General features: G+C 53.1%; 1 protein-coding gene across 5 annotated transcripts in view; it reads left to right on the top strand.

The window, feature by feature from the left end:
• OGDH (oxoglutarate dehydrogenase) overlaps positions 1-13,408 on the top strand; it is a 36,164-nt gene that overhangs the window by 6,009 nt on the left and 16,747 nt on the right. For 3 of the 5 annotated variants that reach the window (XM_074852359.1, XM_074852362.1, XM_074852360.1), the window contains exons 3-4: positions 4,399-4,587; positions 9,882-9,984. In XM_074852359.1, the coding sequence (XP_074708460.1) occupies positions 4,399-4,587; positions 9,882-9,984 (292 nt within the window). Of the gene's footprint in view, positions 1-4,398; positions 4,588-9,661; positions 9,753-9,881; positions 9,985-13,408 lie in introns of all 5 variants that reach the window. The other 2 variants (XM_074852361.1, XM_074852363.1) reach the window with 1 other exon arrangement.

Consider the following 13,408-nt stretch of genomic DNA (forward strand, 5'->3'; position numbering starts at 1 on the left):
CACATGGACCTGGCTGCAGCTTATCAGTTCCCTGCACAGAGCAGAGACGGGCTGCGCCTTGCCGTGCTGCTTTGTGCTGGTGAGGGTGAGACCTTCCGCCAGGAGACAACTGGGGTTTCTTTGCTCTTGTCACTGAAACCCAGGAGCCGTCCAGCCAGCATGACCCAGCTGAGCAAAATGAATTCGCTTCCTCCGTGCAGACATCGGTGGTTTAAACTGCAGGATATACTTAAGTGCTTGTTTAGAGTAGGGAAGATTATTTTTTAAAAAACAAGCTATTTTAGGCTTTTTTCTGCATGCAGTCCTTCAGCTGAACTCCAGTTTCTGAGTCTGATGAGCATCTAAGAGCAGAGCTGGGGAAGGAGGGGTTGAGGATGCGGGAGGTCGGTGCTGGTGGGCTGCCGCAGGGTGAGTGCTGCTCGCTCCTGGGGCCGCGTCCTCCTCGTGCCCCCCCTTCGCCACTCGGGTGTGATGGTGGCTGCCAGCAGTGCTGGGCACAACCCCTGCCGTCTCCCCAGCACCCGAAGTGACTCGCTGGCTGCAGGGCAGGTGGCCAGAGAGCTCTGGGACAAGCTCAGCCTTCCTAAAGAGCAGCCCCGGTGTTTGGGTTGAACTGCTGCAGGGATGCAGCTCTCCCCATATGTACGTACATCAGTCTTTAACGTGGACTTCTTAATATGTCAGTGTTTTGATTTTCATGTTGAAGTGGTTTTGTGACCACGATGTGTGTAGACCGTGCCGTGTAACCCCAGCTTCACCGGCCCTACGGCAGGAGCCTGCGGTCTTCAGCGAGGCCGGAGCCCTGGGAGGTGCCTCTGCCGTGTCCTTTGCAGTCGTGCTCACAAACAGCGGCCCAGGCTGAATTTTGTAGTCATCTTGCTTGAGAGTTTGAAATGTTTGAGTTTCATCCCCCATCTTCAAAAGCGAGCACGCTGGAGAACCGAAGGTCCTTGTTTATGTTGATAAGGGACAAGGCAACGTGCGGAGCACAAACCCATTGATCGCTGCTTGACCCCGTACTCTCAGCAAAGGTTGCCTGCTGTAAATTTTGTTCAGGCACCTCCTTTTCGAGCCTTAAGCTCTGAATGTTCCTCCTCTTCTCCCTGCTAACGCAGGAGGTGATGCCTGGCCTGCCAGCCATGCGGAGCAGGTGTGGCTGGTGCTTTCTGTACCCTGGAGTCCGTGCAGGAGCAGCAGCAGGGATGCAGCCTGAGCTGGAGGCAGAGGCCGTGTATCCTCTGTGCACCGCCCAGCCTGGCGCTGCCCCAGTGCAGTCTGAGGTGCCCTGCAGCGGGTGGAAGATGTCCCCCCTCTCCCCTCGCCACGCGTGCCTGCCCTCTGAGCTGGCTCTGTGGCGGAGGCTGGGCTGTAGCAGTCTGAGCCCACACCCTTCTCCAGCAACCGAGTCAGATAAACCAAGTGAAAGATGCTGGTTTCACTGGGTGAGCTGGTTTGGGGGCTGTTGTCAGCCTGCGGTGAGCTCTGCTCTCGGACTTGAGCTCAAAATCCCTCTAAAGCCTGACCTATCCAGGCTTGCTGCAGTCAGCTGCCTCTCCTGTCCCGCTTCGCTGGCGCACAAACAGCGGCACAGAGGAGCGCCGGGAAGGCTGACGCCTTGTGCTGTGGCTGTGGTGGGACACGTGGCCGTGGGAGGGTCCCAGCAGGGACCTGGCGTTGGTGGTATTTAGTGTGCCGAGAGCTGGGGGCTGCCTGCGCGCTTGGGAGCAGGGAGATACTGGCTTTGAGCCCTCTTGGTAAAAACGAGTGAAGCTGAGCTCTTTTATCCCCTGTATATATATTTTATCCCCTATTATGTATCTTATACCCTATATATATATACTCGCAGCATATAAGAGCTGGAGGAGCACTTGTAGGGCCGCCATGGGCATGGAGAGGGTCAGAGGGAAATAACCTGATGAGCTTTATTACTGCTGTTACCTTTGGCGAGAGCTGGATGAAGGCGAAGTCCTTCCTGTGATAAAGCAGGATAACGCTGATGGGGCCCTTCAGACTCTCCCACGGGATACGTGAGCTCCCGAGGCACCTCCCTGGGTCACCAGAAACCCCTGGAGTGGCCCTCGAATACTCTTGTGTTCAAAACCACATCAGCAACTTGAAAGCTGATGTTTTTATAGTGCTTATCAGGGGCAAAGCCTGCAGTCAGGGAGTCTGAAATACTCTCTAATTACATTGGGCAATAAAGCATTTAGCGAAAGTGCCTGAGCTGACCGAGCCAGTGCCGCACCTTGTTTGGAGAGCTTAAAATGAACTTTTTCTTTCAGAACAGAAGCAAATTGCATCTCCAAGAGGTTAATATTGTTGAATGTCAGAAGGGAGGAGGTCATAAAGGCAACACTGCTGCCTCCTGGCTGTGTTCCTGTCCCCCCAGCACTGCTGCCAGCCCCCTCCCTGGGCTAGCAGATGCTCCCTTTCTCTTGCCTGCCTTTATTTTCCAGTACATTAAACAACCTTAAACCACTGAGCAGAGCTGCCAGCCAGATTCCTCCACATCCCAGGGTGCTCGGCCCTCCCGCTCGCAGGAGCTGATGGCTTCTGGGGCACCCATGAGCTCTGTGAGCCTGGGGAAGGGAAGGGGCTTGAGCTGCTCTCACCAGTGCCCAGCAGTAAGGATTGTACAAAAAGCAGCTCTCCCTTTTTTTCCTACTGAAATTTCCTTTAGCAGACAGCAATCAGAATGGGGTCAAACGTTTTCTGGCTTTGCTCTTTTTTTTTATTTTTTTTTTTTTTTCCCTTTGGGGGAGCTATTGTTTATCAGTTATGGTGCCAAATTGTTCCAGATTTTATTTACGTTCCTTCAGTGTGACCTATTTCTAAATTTAATCACCTTGTGCAGCCATATGATGGGGCGTCTGGGTAAATCAGGGCTGGAAATAGCTTCCTGGGGCATGTGATGGGCCCTGCAGCCGGAGGAGCTACAGGGAAGGGGGAGAGCTGGTGCTCCTCTGGCAAAAGTCAGGGTTTGAGTCCCCTCCACCCTGCTACCAGCGTGCAGAAGCTGCTTTTTCTTCCCCAAACCACCACTGGAGCTGCTCTTACAGCTCTTTTCAACTTGGTTTAAACACGCTGGGGTTGGCTGGGCAGCACTTCGCCCATCTCTGCATCACCAAGGTTGGAGTTGCTGCTCTCCGCAGACACGAGGTTCAGGGGTGTGCAGGGCGCTGAGCGCTGGGCTCTTGCTCCCAGTTAGTGGAGAGACCCTTGGGCTGAAACCAGAGTGCAAATCTGACGGGATTTGTTTGCTCTAGCGGGTGTCTCAGGTACGTGCAGGCGTGCAGACGCCTCCGCCTTGCCTCCGTCATTTGCTATCGCTCCGTGGCCCGTGGGCAGCGGGCAAGGGTGGGAGCGTGCCGGGAGGACGTGGCTTGGACTTCGCTCTGCTGGTCGCTCCCCTTCTGCAGGTCCGTTGCTGCCTCTCCAAGTAGGCAGATTAACTTGGGTTTGGCCTGGGATGCTTCTGGGCTCTTCAGGCAGTGCTGGATAAGTACCACAAAGTTACACCCAAGTCTGTCAGCTTTTTTGGGGCGTTTTGCTTTGTTTTCCTAACACCGAGAAGCGCCCATCTGCCGAGGGGGACGGGAGCAGAGGTGATACCTGCTTTGCTAAGGGCACAGAGAACTGGCATGGGAGTTTCCACATAGTGCTGGCACTGGTGTCACTGAAAGGGTGGGGAAAAATTAAAGGGGACAGAAAAAGGAAAAAGCCATTGCTGTTTAGGGGATTCGCTTAGGGATCTGGTGGAGTTGGGATCTGTCAGTGCTGGGTTAACGGTTGGACTGGATGATCTTCAAGGTCCTTTCCAACCCAGGTGATTCTGTGATTCTGTGAGGGCTGGACAACACAGCTTATGCTGGGATTTGGGTCTCAGGACATTTAGATGACTGAAAAGAGAGAGAGGTGTATTTGATTACAGGGTAAAAGTATTTTTCAGAAAATATTGTGGGTATTTAGAGGGCAGTCTCCTGCCCTGGAGAGAAGGAAACAAGCTCCTGAAGACCAGATTGGGGCTCGTTGCTCAGAGCAGTGGTTTCAAGAGCCAAGCTGGGCGAGTGGTGTCATCTGTGTCCTGTCCTAAGCACTGCTGCCGAGGGAGGGAGCTCTCTGGGGATGGTCTCATGCCAAAAGAAACAATCCAGATGGATGGGAAGTAGGATAATGGCATAACTGGAATAGTGGGAGAGCTTTAGTGCTCTCCTGTCCGAGGCATGGGGTGCCTTCGGAAGAAGCTGAATGGAGCTGGGGTGCAGGGGAAGAGGCAGCTCTACGCACAGGGGTTTTACTCCCTGCTGTGGCAATAATTGAGTTGGGACCCCAGTAACCTCGAGTGAGGAGGTGTTTGGGTTGTGGGTAATGACCCTGTCGCCTCTCCTCTTTCCTTAGTCATGGGACATCTTCTTCCGCAACGCCAACGCTGGAGCTGCTCCAGGCACTGCTTACCAAAGCCCCCCTCCACTGAGTACCAGCCTTTCCACGCTGTCCCAAGCCCAGTTCCTGGTTCAAGCGCAGCCCAACGTAGATAAACTGGTGGAGGACCATCTCGCAGTGCAATCTCTCATCAGGGCGTATCAGGTAAGGAGATGGGCTTTGCGCCCAGGGGGAGCATGTCCTCAGTAGAGGTGTGCGGTGGCCGAGGTGGGCTGGGCTTTGTGCAGTTGATGCGTGTGTTTCGCATGGAGGGTGGCAGGATGTGTGCTGGGCTGCCTGGTTTGTAACAGGAGCTGCTGATCTGTTGGGGCAGAAGCTCAGCTGATGCTTTGCTGGACAAATGAAGATTAAAGCTATTGTCACCCAAACAGAGCCATTACAGTGGCAGGGAGGGAGAGGTCTTCTCTGCACAGGGTGGTTTGCTGGCTTCTGGAATGATGCTCCTGTGCTGTGGGCTCCTGCCGTGCTCAGCAGCGGTGAGGGATGCTCATCCTGCTTCCCCCACGTTGCTGAGAGAATTTCTGAAATCGTAAAAATAAAAGCACAGGAAACATTTCCTTGTGATTTGCAACCTGCAAGAGTGCTGCTGGGCTGCAAGTCAGACCAAAGTCAGCCTTCCAGGAGAAAGAAGCTTTGAGCAGGGGATGACCAACCAATATTTTAACTTGAGAGAACATTTAAATGTGTTTGTACATCTGTGACATCCTTTCACCTTTGGTTGGTCGCTCTGGTTTGTCAAGTGTGGGCGCTCTGATGGGGGCTGTGGTGAGAAGGTAACGAACCCAGCTGCTGCGGAGGTGTGACCATGGGCTTCTCACCTATTCCTGCAAAGAAGCGCCCGCTGCAGGTTGTGTTCCTGCTCAGGCACGGGGAAAATCCAATGTACAAGGCCACAGGTTAAGGAGAGAACTGCAGCACTGGGCGAGTCCAAAGGTCTGCCCAGCCTTGGACCTGCTCTCTGGCTTGAAGACAGTGCCCCCGCCCTGCCTGCCTCCGCAGCCGAGGTGCTGATGGCAATGCTGGGCACCGCCCGGCTTTTCTGTAAGAAGGGAAAGCTGGGACATGTTTGTGAGGACCTGCCTCTTCCCTCGTGGCTGATTTCATGGGAGACGACCACCCTGCCAGCTCTCCAGTTCAGGTGGATCCTGGTGGGCCATTTCTAGAGGCCGAGCAGCTCTCGCTGGTGGAACAAGCAGGCAGATGCCAAGTTCAAACAAGTGGTGACTGGTGTAGTTGGAGGCAGCAGCTCTTAAGTCAGCGATTTGAACCCAAAATCCGTAAGCTCTTCTGCATTCCCATCACTTCCTCAGTCTCTGAATGGCAGCGCTGGGAGGTGATTGCTCTTGGATGTATTTTTCTAAGCTATCTGCAGTGAGAAATCACCTCCCTTCCTACCCCAGTGTCACCGTAGGGCTGTGGCTGCAGTGGGGTGTCCGGGGGGGGAGCTGACCACAGTGTGTGGAGGATGAAAGAGTAGGAAGGCAGGAGGAGGCCCTGATGGGTAGTTTAAAACCGTTAGCCCTTGTCCTATCGCTACAGGCCCTACTTAAAAGTTTGTCCCCATCTTCCTTCTAAGCCCCCTTTAAGTCCTGACAGGCTGTGATAAGGTCTCCCTGGAGCCTGCTCTTCTCCGGGCTGAACACCCCCAACTCTCTCAGCCTTTCTGCACAGGAGAGGTGTTCCAGCCCTGGCATCATTTTCATGGCCTCCCCTGGACCCACTCCAGCAGGTCCACGTCTGTCTTGTGCTGGGGACCCCAGAGCTGGATGCAGTGGTCCAGGTGGGGTCTCGGGAGAGCAGAGGGGCAGAATCCCCTCCCTGGACCTGCTGGCCACGCTGCTTTTGATGCAGCCCAGGACACGGTTGACTTTCTGGGCTGTGAGTGCACAGTGCTGACTCATAGACAGTTTTTCATCCCCAAGTCCTTCTCTGCTCTTCATCCAGTCATCCCCCAGCCTGTAGCCATGTTTGGGATTGCCCCAAGCCAGGCGCAGGACCTTGTGCTTGGCCTTGTTGAACTTCATGAGGTTTGCACACACCCACTTCTCCAGCCTGTCAGGGTCCCTCTGGATGCCATCCCTTCCCTCTGGAGTATCAGCCACCCCACTCGGCTCAGTGTCATCTGCAGCCTTGCTGAGGGTGAACTCAGTCCCACTGTCCATGTCCCTGACAAAGATGTTAAACAGCACTGACCGCTGAGGACACCACTCGCCACTGCTCTCCTCTTGCACATCGAGCCATTGACCACAAGTCTTTTGAGTGTGACCATTGAGCCAATTCCTTCTGCACCGAGTGGTCCATCTGTCAAATCCATGTGTCTCCAGTTTAGAGACAAGGATGTTGTGTGGGCCAGTATCAAACGCGTTGCACAAGTCCAGGGAGATGATGTCAGTCGCTCTTCCCTTACCCACCAACGCTGTAACCCTGTTGTAGAAGGCCACCAAGTTTGTCAGGCACGATTTGGCCTTAGTGAACCCATGTTGGCTGTCACCAATCCCCTCTGGTTTTCATGTGCCTTAGCATAGTTTCAGGAGGGTCTGCACCATGATCTTGCTGGGCACAGAGGTGAAACGGACTGACCTGTAGTTTCCTGGGTCTTCCTTTTTTCCCTTTTTAAAAATGGGGGTTGTTTCCCCTTTTCCAGTCACTGGGAACTTCCCACCAGTCTGCCACGACTTTTTGAATATGATGGATAGTGGCTGAGCTGCTTCATCTGAAAGTTCCCTCAGGACCCGCAGATGCATCTTATCAGGTGCCATGAACTTGTGCACTTGTTCCTTGGATGGTCTTGACCCTGATCTTCTGCGGTGGGTGGTACTTCATGGTCCCAGTCCCTGCCTTTGGGTTCTGTGAATTCTGTGCTAGTGCACTTGCCAGCGAAGACCGAGGGAAGAAAGTTAAGTACCTCAGCCTTCTCCATTTCAGTTGTAGCCAGGTCTCCTGTTTTGCTCGTTGGGGGAGTACAGTTTCTTTCATCTTCCTTTCTTGTACTATGTACCTTAAAAAACCCTTCTTGTTACTTTTCATGTCCCTAGCCAAGTTCAGCTCCAGCTTGCCCTGGCTTTCCTGATCCCTGCCCTGCACTCTCGGGCCATATCCCTATAATTTCCCCAGGATGTGTGTCCCTGCCTCTTTTTGGGTTTCAGTTTGGCTAAGAGGTCTTGGCTTAGCCAAGCTGGCCTCCTGCCTCCCCTGCCCAACTCCTTGCACGTCGGGACTGAGAGCTCTTGCACCCTAAGAAAAAGGTAAATATCTCGCAGCTCTTGTTCACTCCTTTGCCTCTGAGGGCAGTTTCCCAAGAGGTACCATGCACTAGTGCCCTAAACAGCCGAAAGTTTGCCTTTCTGAGGTTTAGGGTCCTGCCTCTACTTTTTACCCGTCCTCAACTGAGAGTTCCACCAGGATGTGTTTGCTGCAGCCCAGGCTGCCTCCAGTCTTGACCCCTCTGATAAGTTCTTCTGCATTAGCGAGCAGCAGGTCCAGCAGTGCCTCTCCATCATCTCTACTAGGAAGTTGTCCTCAGCACGCTCCAGTAGTTTCCTGACTGCTTGCAGCTCGCTGTGCCGCTTTGCCAGCGGATGTCCGGGTGGTTGAAGTCCCCTGCCAGGGTCAGGGCCTGCGAGCATGATGCTTCCTGCAAATATCTGCTGTGGTCTTGCTTTGGGTCGCGGGCTTCTTGTTTTGGCTTGTGTTGCATGTGGAGAATAACAAGCAGCATGACTCCGATGGGGGGGAAAAGACCTTCTCCTTGCCCCGACGACAATTTGAGGATTTGCTGCTTATTTGCAAACTGCAGAGTTGACCTCAAAGCCACCGGCTGATTCCCTGGTCCCCGTGAGAGCACCCTGGCCGTGGGGAGCAGTGTGGTGAGCTTGTGTCCTGCTGAAATGATGGGCTAGCCCCTGTGCTTTGTTGCAAGATGGACAAGCAAATAGTTCCCAGACAAAGCTGGCCCAGAAGAAGAGCTTCCCGTGTGGCCACCAGTGCTCAGGGGCACGTCGTCATGTGGCCCTGCAGAGAGCATGGGGGGGATCGGTGCTTTCTTAGCAATTTGCCTTAACGTCGGTGGCTGATTTCAGGCTCTTTGCCTGGTAAAACCACAAAAATCCTTTCCTAAAATCCCCTTGGGATACTCTGAATAGGAATTCCTTTCTGGTAAATAAGGCCAGATCAGTATGCCTGGTTTGTACAAGAGGTTTAGTAATCCCCTCGTATATAAGTGCTTTTTCTAGCTGGTAACAGATTTGATGGCTGGGAATATAATGTTCAGTGTAAAGAAGGCATTCCACCCCATACCATGGCAGTAGTGTTTCCTGTCCTGCTCCCAGCATAGCTGAGCCTGAAGCTTCGAGAGCAGCAGCTGTCAAGAAATAAACTGTGGCTTGTCAGTTGGAGGGTGCTGGCCACCGAGGTGAACGGAGCTTGCCCAGCAAGATGTGCTGGGGTCCGTCTGCGGGCACCTCCTCCTGTGAAAATCAAAACTCCTCATTACCTCTCGTCACTCTCTGTGGCTCCTGAAGTGGATCAAACCCAGCGTGGTGACTCCTGGCCTGACTGCCACCACCAGGAGCCTCAAGGCTGTCTTGGTGCCAGAGCTCTTTGGTATTTCCACACCTGCCCCTTCCCAGCAGAGCAACATGAGTGACCCAGGTCCTGTTGTAGGTTCCTCTCTTCAAAAGGATGCTGTGAGCTGCTGACCTCCGATAGCGCAGACAGGCAGATGTTCCTCAGACACACTCCTCTGCCTTTCAGGAACTCCTGCTGCTGGTGGTGCTGTTTGTTTCCTCTGCCACGCTGGCAAGAGAGCACCTAGATCTGCTGAAATCTGGGAAACTGCCTCTTCATTTTCTATGATGCTCAGGAGGAAACCACCGGTGTGGAGTTAGTGCGTCCATAGAGGGGAGGTTCTCGGGTTGGACACAGGGAAAGCGGTGGGAGACCCTCGGATCTCAGTTCTGGAAGGGCTCTGCTGTGGAGGCGCTGGCCTTGCCCCGCCGAAGCCTGGCTTGGGGCGGAGCAGAGCGCTCCCTGCAGCTGGTGGCACTCACGCCTACGTGCTGGAGTTGAAAGTAAACCCAACTTCTCCAGCCTTTACTGGGGTGGCTCTGCAGAAAATGTAAAGAGGGAAACTGTGCATGACTTTTTTTTTTTTTTTTTAATGAAGGAATGTCTCTTCAATTAACTTGTTTTAATGACTAATTTGTGTTGTTGCTTCCAGGTCAGGGGTCATCACATTGCAAAGCTTGATCCTCTCGGCATTAGTTGTGTAAATTTTGATGATGCGCCAGTAACTGTTTCTCCAAACGTCGGTGAGAATTACTCTGCAAATTAATTCTAATGTAATTTAACTTTTTTACCCCTCCCCTCTTTTGTTTCTCTCCCTTTCCCCTCTCCCTCTTGGTATCTGTTCTCCTTTCCATTCCTGGCCCATTTCATAGATTCGAGGGCATCATGTAGCACAACTCGACCCACTGGGCATCTTGGATGCAGATCTGGACTCCTCCCTTCCAGCTGATATTATCACATCCACAGACAAACTGGGTGAGGGCTTTGAGAGCAGTTAGTGCTGCATTGCTTGAGCTCCTCTCTTTCAGCTTTGTAGGTAGATTGCTTCACCAGTAAGGGGGGAAAGGTCTTAAGTTTCCTTAGTAATGATCACTCTAAATTTATAGTCAACCAGCTGCTGCGGAGCAGTTCTGCCCCCCTCCGGCTGTTGTGGCAAACGGGTCTTGTGCCAAAGCCCTGTTGCTCAGCTCATGTTTCTCCTCCAACCGGTGCCAATTAATTATGTCACTGAACTTGCTCATCCAGGGGTGGAAGCAATTGCATCTTCTGGAAATGCAAAGCAGAGAGGTTTTGTGTTGGTGAGAGCTGGAGGTCTGTTCCCTCAGCTCCTCTTGCTGCTCTTGGGGACCCTGAGAGCTGGGGGGAATGGGCTGCCTTCGTCTCTGTGGGGCTGAGAAGCACCTCTTGGGGTGCCCCTGTGACGATGCCCTGTCCTCCTTTGCTCCCAGCTTGTTGCAGCATCTGTAAATCCCTTAATTGCCCCTTTTTTCCAAGACTGAGCTATGAGTCCCTGCTGGTGATCATAACAAGGAAGCTTTGGGATGTGTTCCCATCCGAGTAGAGAGGTGGAGATCCCAGTGCCTTCGAGTGAAAGATGCATGAGTGTTGCACAGAAGCGTGTGTGGTGCCTAGGACTTGAAATCCTAATCTGAAAGTGCTTAAACTCGGCACCTCTCAACGTGCTTTAGATTTGATCTCCGTAGTACGCTGCCATTCTTCTAGCTAGAACGAGGTTGCGGCGCTGAGCTCTTTCCCCTTGCTGGTGCTTTCCAAGGGTCGTTACCCTGGCACTGAGCGCTCGAGAGGCATGCTTCTAACTTAGAGTAGAGCAGCAGTAATGATTACTAACCTCGCACAACTGGAACAGCTGATCAGAGTGTACAGTGCATGTGAATGATCTTGATTCCTTGTTCAGCTGCCAGCACAGGGATGCCAGCCCTGGACCTGCTGGACCTTCATACAGGGTTACATGTGCTGGGAGTGGTTAGGGGAGGATTAGGTTTTGGTTGTCTCAGTTTACTGGGTGATGGAGAAGCTGCTTCATCCCAAGGTCTGGACTTCTGACGTGCTTGTCTGAAGGACCAAGCCCTGGCTGGGCCTTGGGATCCAGCTGGCTCTGGGTTGGAGCAAACCCTGTGCCTGGGAGATTTTGATGGGAAGAGGTGGGGAGATGCTGGCCGTGAACCCAGGCACAGGAGAGGACACAAGTGCTCGTAGTCAGCACTGCGAGGGGAGCAGGGAGACTTTTTTAGGTGACTTTGAAGCCCCACCCAGAGGAAAGGGTGAGGAAAGCTTTTTCTAGCTCAGGGTTTTTGGCCTCTGCTATGGGTGCTACAGTCCTTTTGAAGCAGAACAGCAGAGGAGAGCCCTGAAGCCCTGTGCCGGGCAGATGTGTTTCCCTTTTGAGAGAAGAGCAGGGTCTTGCATGAAAGCCAGAGCCGGGCTCCTGCAAGTGATTGCAGTGACTGCTCTCCCTCACGAGAAAAGGGAGCCAGGTGTGGGGAGCAGAGTTAGTGCTGCTCAGTAAGTCATAGACTCACAGAGGGGTCTGGGTTGGAAGGGACCTTCAGAGGTCACCTAGTCCAACCCCCCTGCCACGAGCAGGGACACCTTCCACTATCCCAGGTTGCCCAAAGCCCCGTCCAACCTGGCCTTGAACCCTTCCAGGGAGGGGGCAGTCACAGCTTCTCTGGGCAACCTGTGCCAGGGCCTCACCCCCCTCAGTGTAAAAAAAAAAACTTCTTCCTTATGTCCAATCTAAACGTACCCTCTTCCACTTTAAAACTGTAGCCCCGTGTTCTGTCACTACAGGCCCTGGTAAAGTCTCTCTCCATCTTACTCATAAGCCCCCTTTATATGCCAGACTGCCTCAGTAAGGTCTCCCTGGAGCCTTCTCCGGGCTGAACACCCCCAACTCTCTCAGCCTTTCTGCACAGGAGAGGTGTTCCAGCCCTGGGATCGTTTTCGTGGCCTCCTGGACCCACTCCAGCAGGTCCACGTCTGTCCTGTGCTGGGGACCCCAGAGCTGGATGCAGTGGTCCAGGTGGGGTCTCGGGAGAGTAGAGGGGCAGAATCATCTCCCTTGACCTGCTGGCCATGCTGCTTTTGATGCAGCCCAGGATACAGTTGACTTTCTGGGCTGGAAGTTCAAAGCTTATGTCCAATTTGTCACCCACCAGCATCTCCAAGTCCTTCTCTGCAGGGCTGCTCTCCATCTGTCCATCCCCCAGTCTGTGCTGGGACTAGGGATTACCCTGACCCTTGCACTTGGCCTTGTTGAACTTCATGAACTTCACATGGGCCCACTCCTCCAGCCTGTCAGGGTCCCTCTAGCTGACATCCCTTCCCTTCAGCGTATCAGCTGCACCACTCAGCTTGGTGTCACCCGCAACCTGGCTGAGGGGGTCCTTGATCCCTCTGTCCGTGCCATCGATGAAGATACTAAACCATATTGGTCCCAGTACGGGCACTACTGCTTACTGGTTTCCACTTGGACACTGAACTCACAGGGCTGTTTCAGCAGGGAGGGTCAGTTCAGAGGGCTTTTCTTCTGCTTTGCCCATGAAGCAAGGTGTGCTCCAGCAGCGTCCTTGCTTCAGAGGAAGATGAGCCCAAAGCGATCCAAGAACAGGTCCTCCCTTGGAGCCCCAGCTGCAGAGCTGGGCTGACAGCATCCTCACAGCTGTAACAGAACCTGCATAAAGCAGCATAGGCTCCATTTTTCCTGCTCCCCCAGGGTGAGCAGTCACGAGCCCAGCAGCGTGACCCAGCCTGGCTCGCCGCGGTGGAAAGTGTTCAAGCATGTCTGTAGGCATCAGCTGGAAGAGAATCTCAGCCCGCGATCTCCGTGTCTGAGCCAGGCGATAAGTTTAATTTCTGTTTCTTCGTGGCTTTCATCCTAAGATATCTGTCATTGCGGTTCCTGACATTGATTTAATTACCAGGAACCCATGAATTTGTAGGAAATAACGAGTCCTGTGAACAAGCTACGCTGGTATCAGCCCCCAGCTCATGCTGGGGCTGTGTTCCGTGGTAGGACCCCAGTCTCAGACAGCTGTGTCTAATCGAAGGAGGCTTTATTATCTTGCTGTAAGTATTATTTCTACTGAATAGACTTTCCCCTGGTATCCGTATCCTGGAAGACCTCATCTGGTCAATCCTAAAATACAACTTGGTGAACGTAGCTTGTGAACAAGGCTCAGCAAGAGGGGAGGAGAGCGTGGGCAGAGCTCTGACCGAGCCCAAGATCGAATGTTGCCTGCTTGTGGCAGAGAAAGCCAATTTCTAAGCAGATCCTGCTGGTTTTTTTTTGCTCTGAGAGAGTATTTCTTAACACTTGACAGAGCAGTTAATAACAGGAGTGGTTTTGAAACTTGGAAACAATATTGTTTCCTCTTTC

This window comes from Strix uralensis, chromosome 28, assembly GCF_047716275.1.
Source record: "Strix uralensis isolate ZFMK-TIS-50842 chromosome 28, bStrUra1, whole genome shotgun sequence".
Lineage (NCBI taxonomy): Eukaryota > Metazoa > Chordata > Aves > Strigiformes > Strigidae > Strix > Strix uralensis.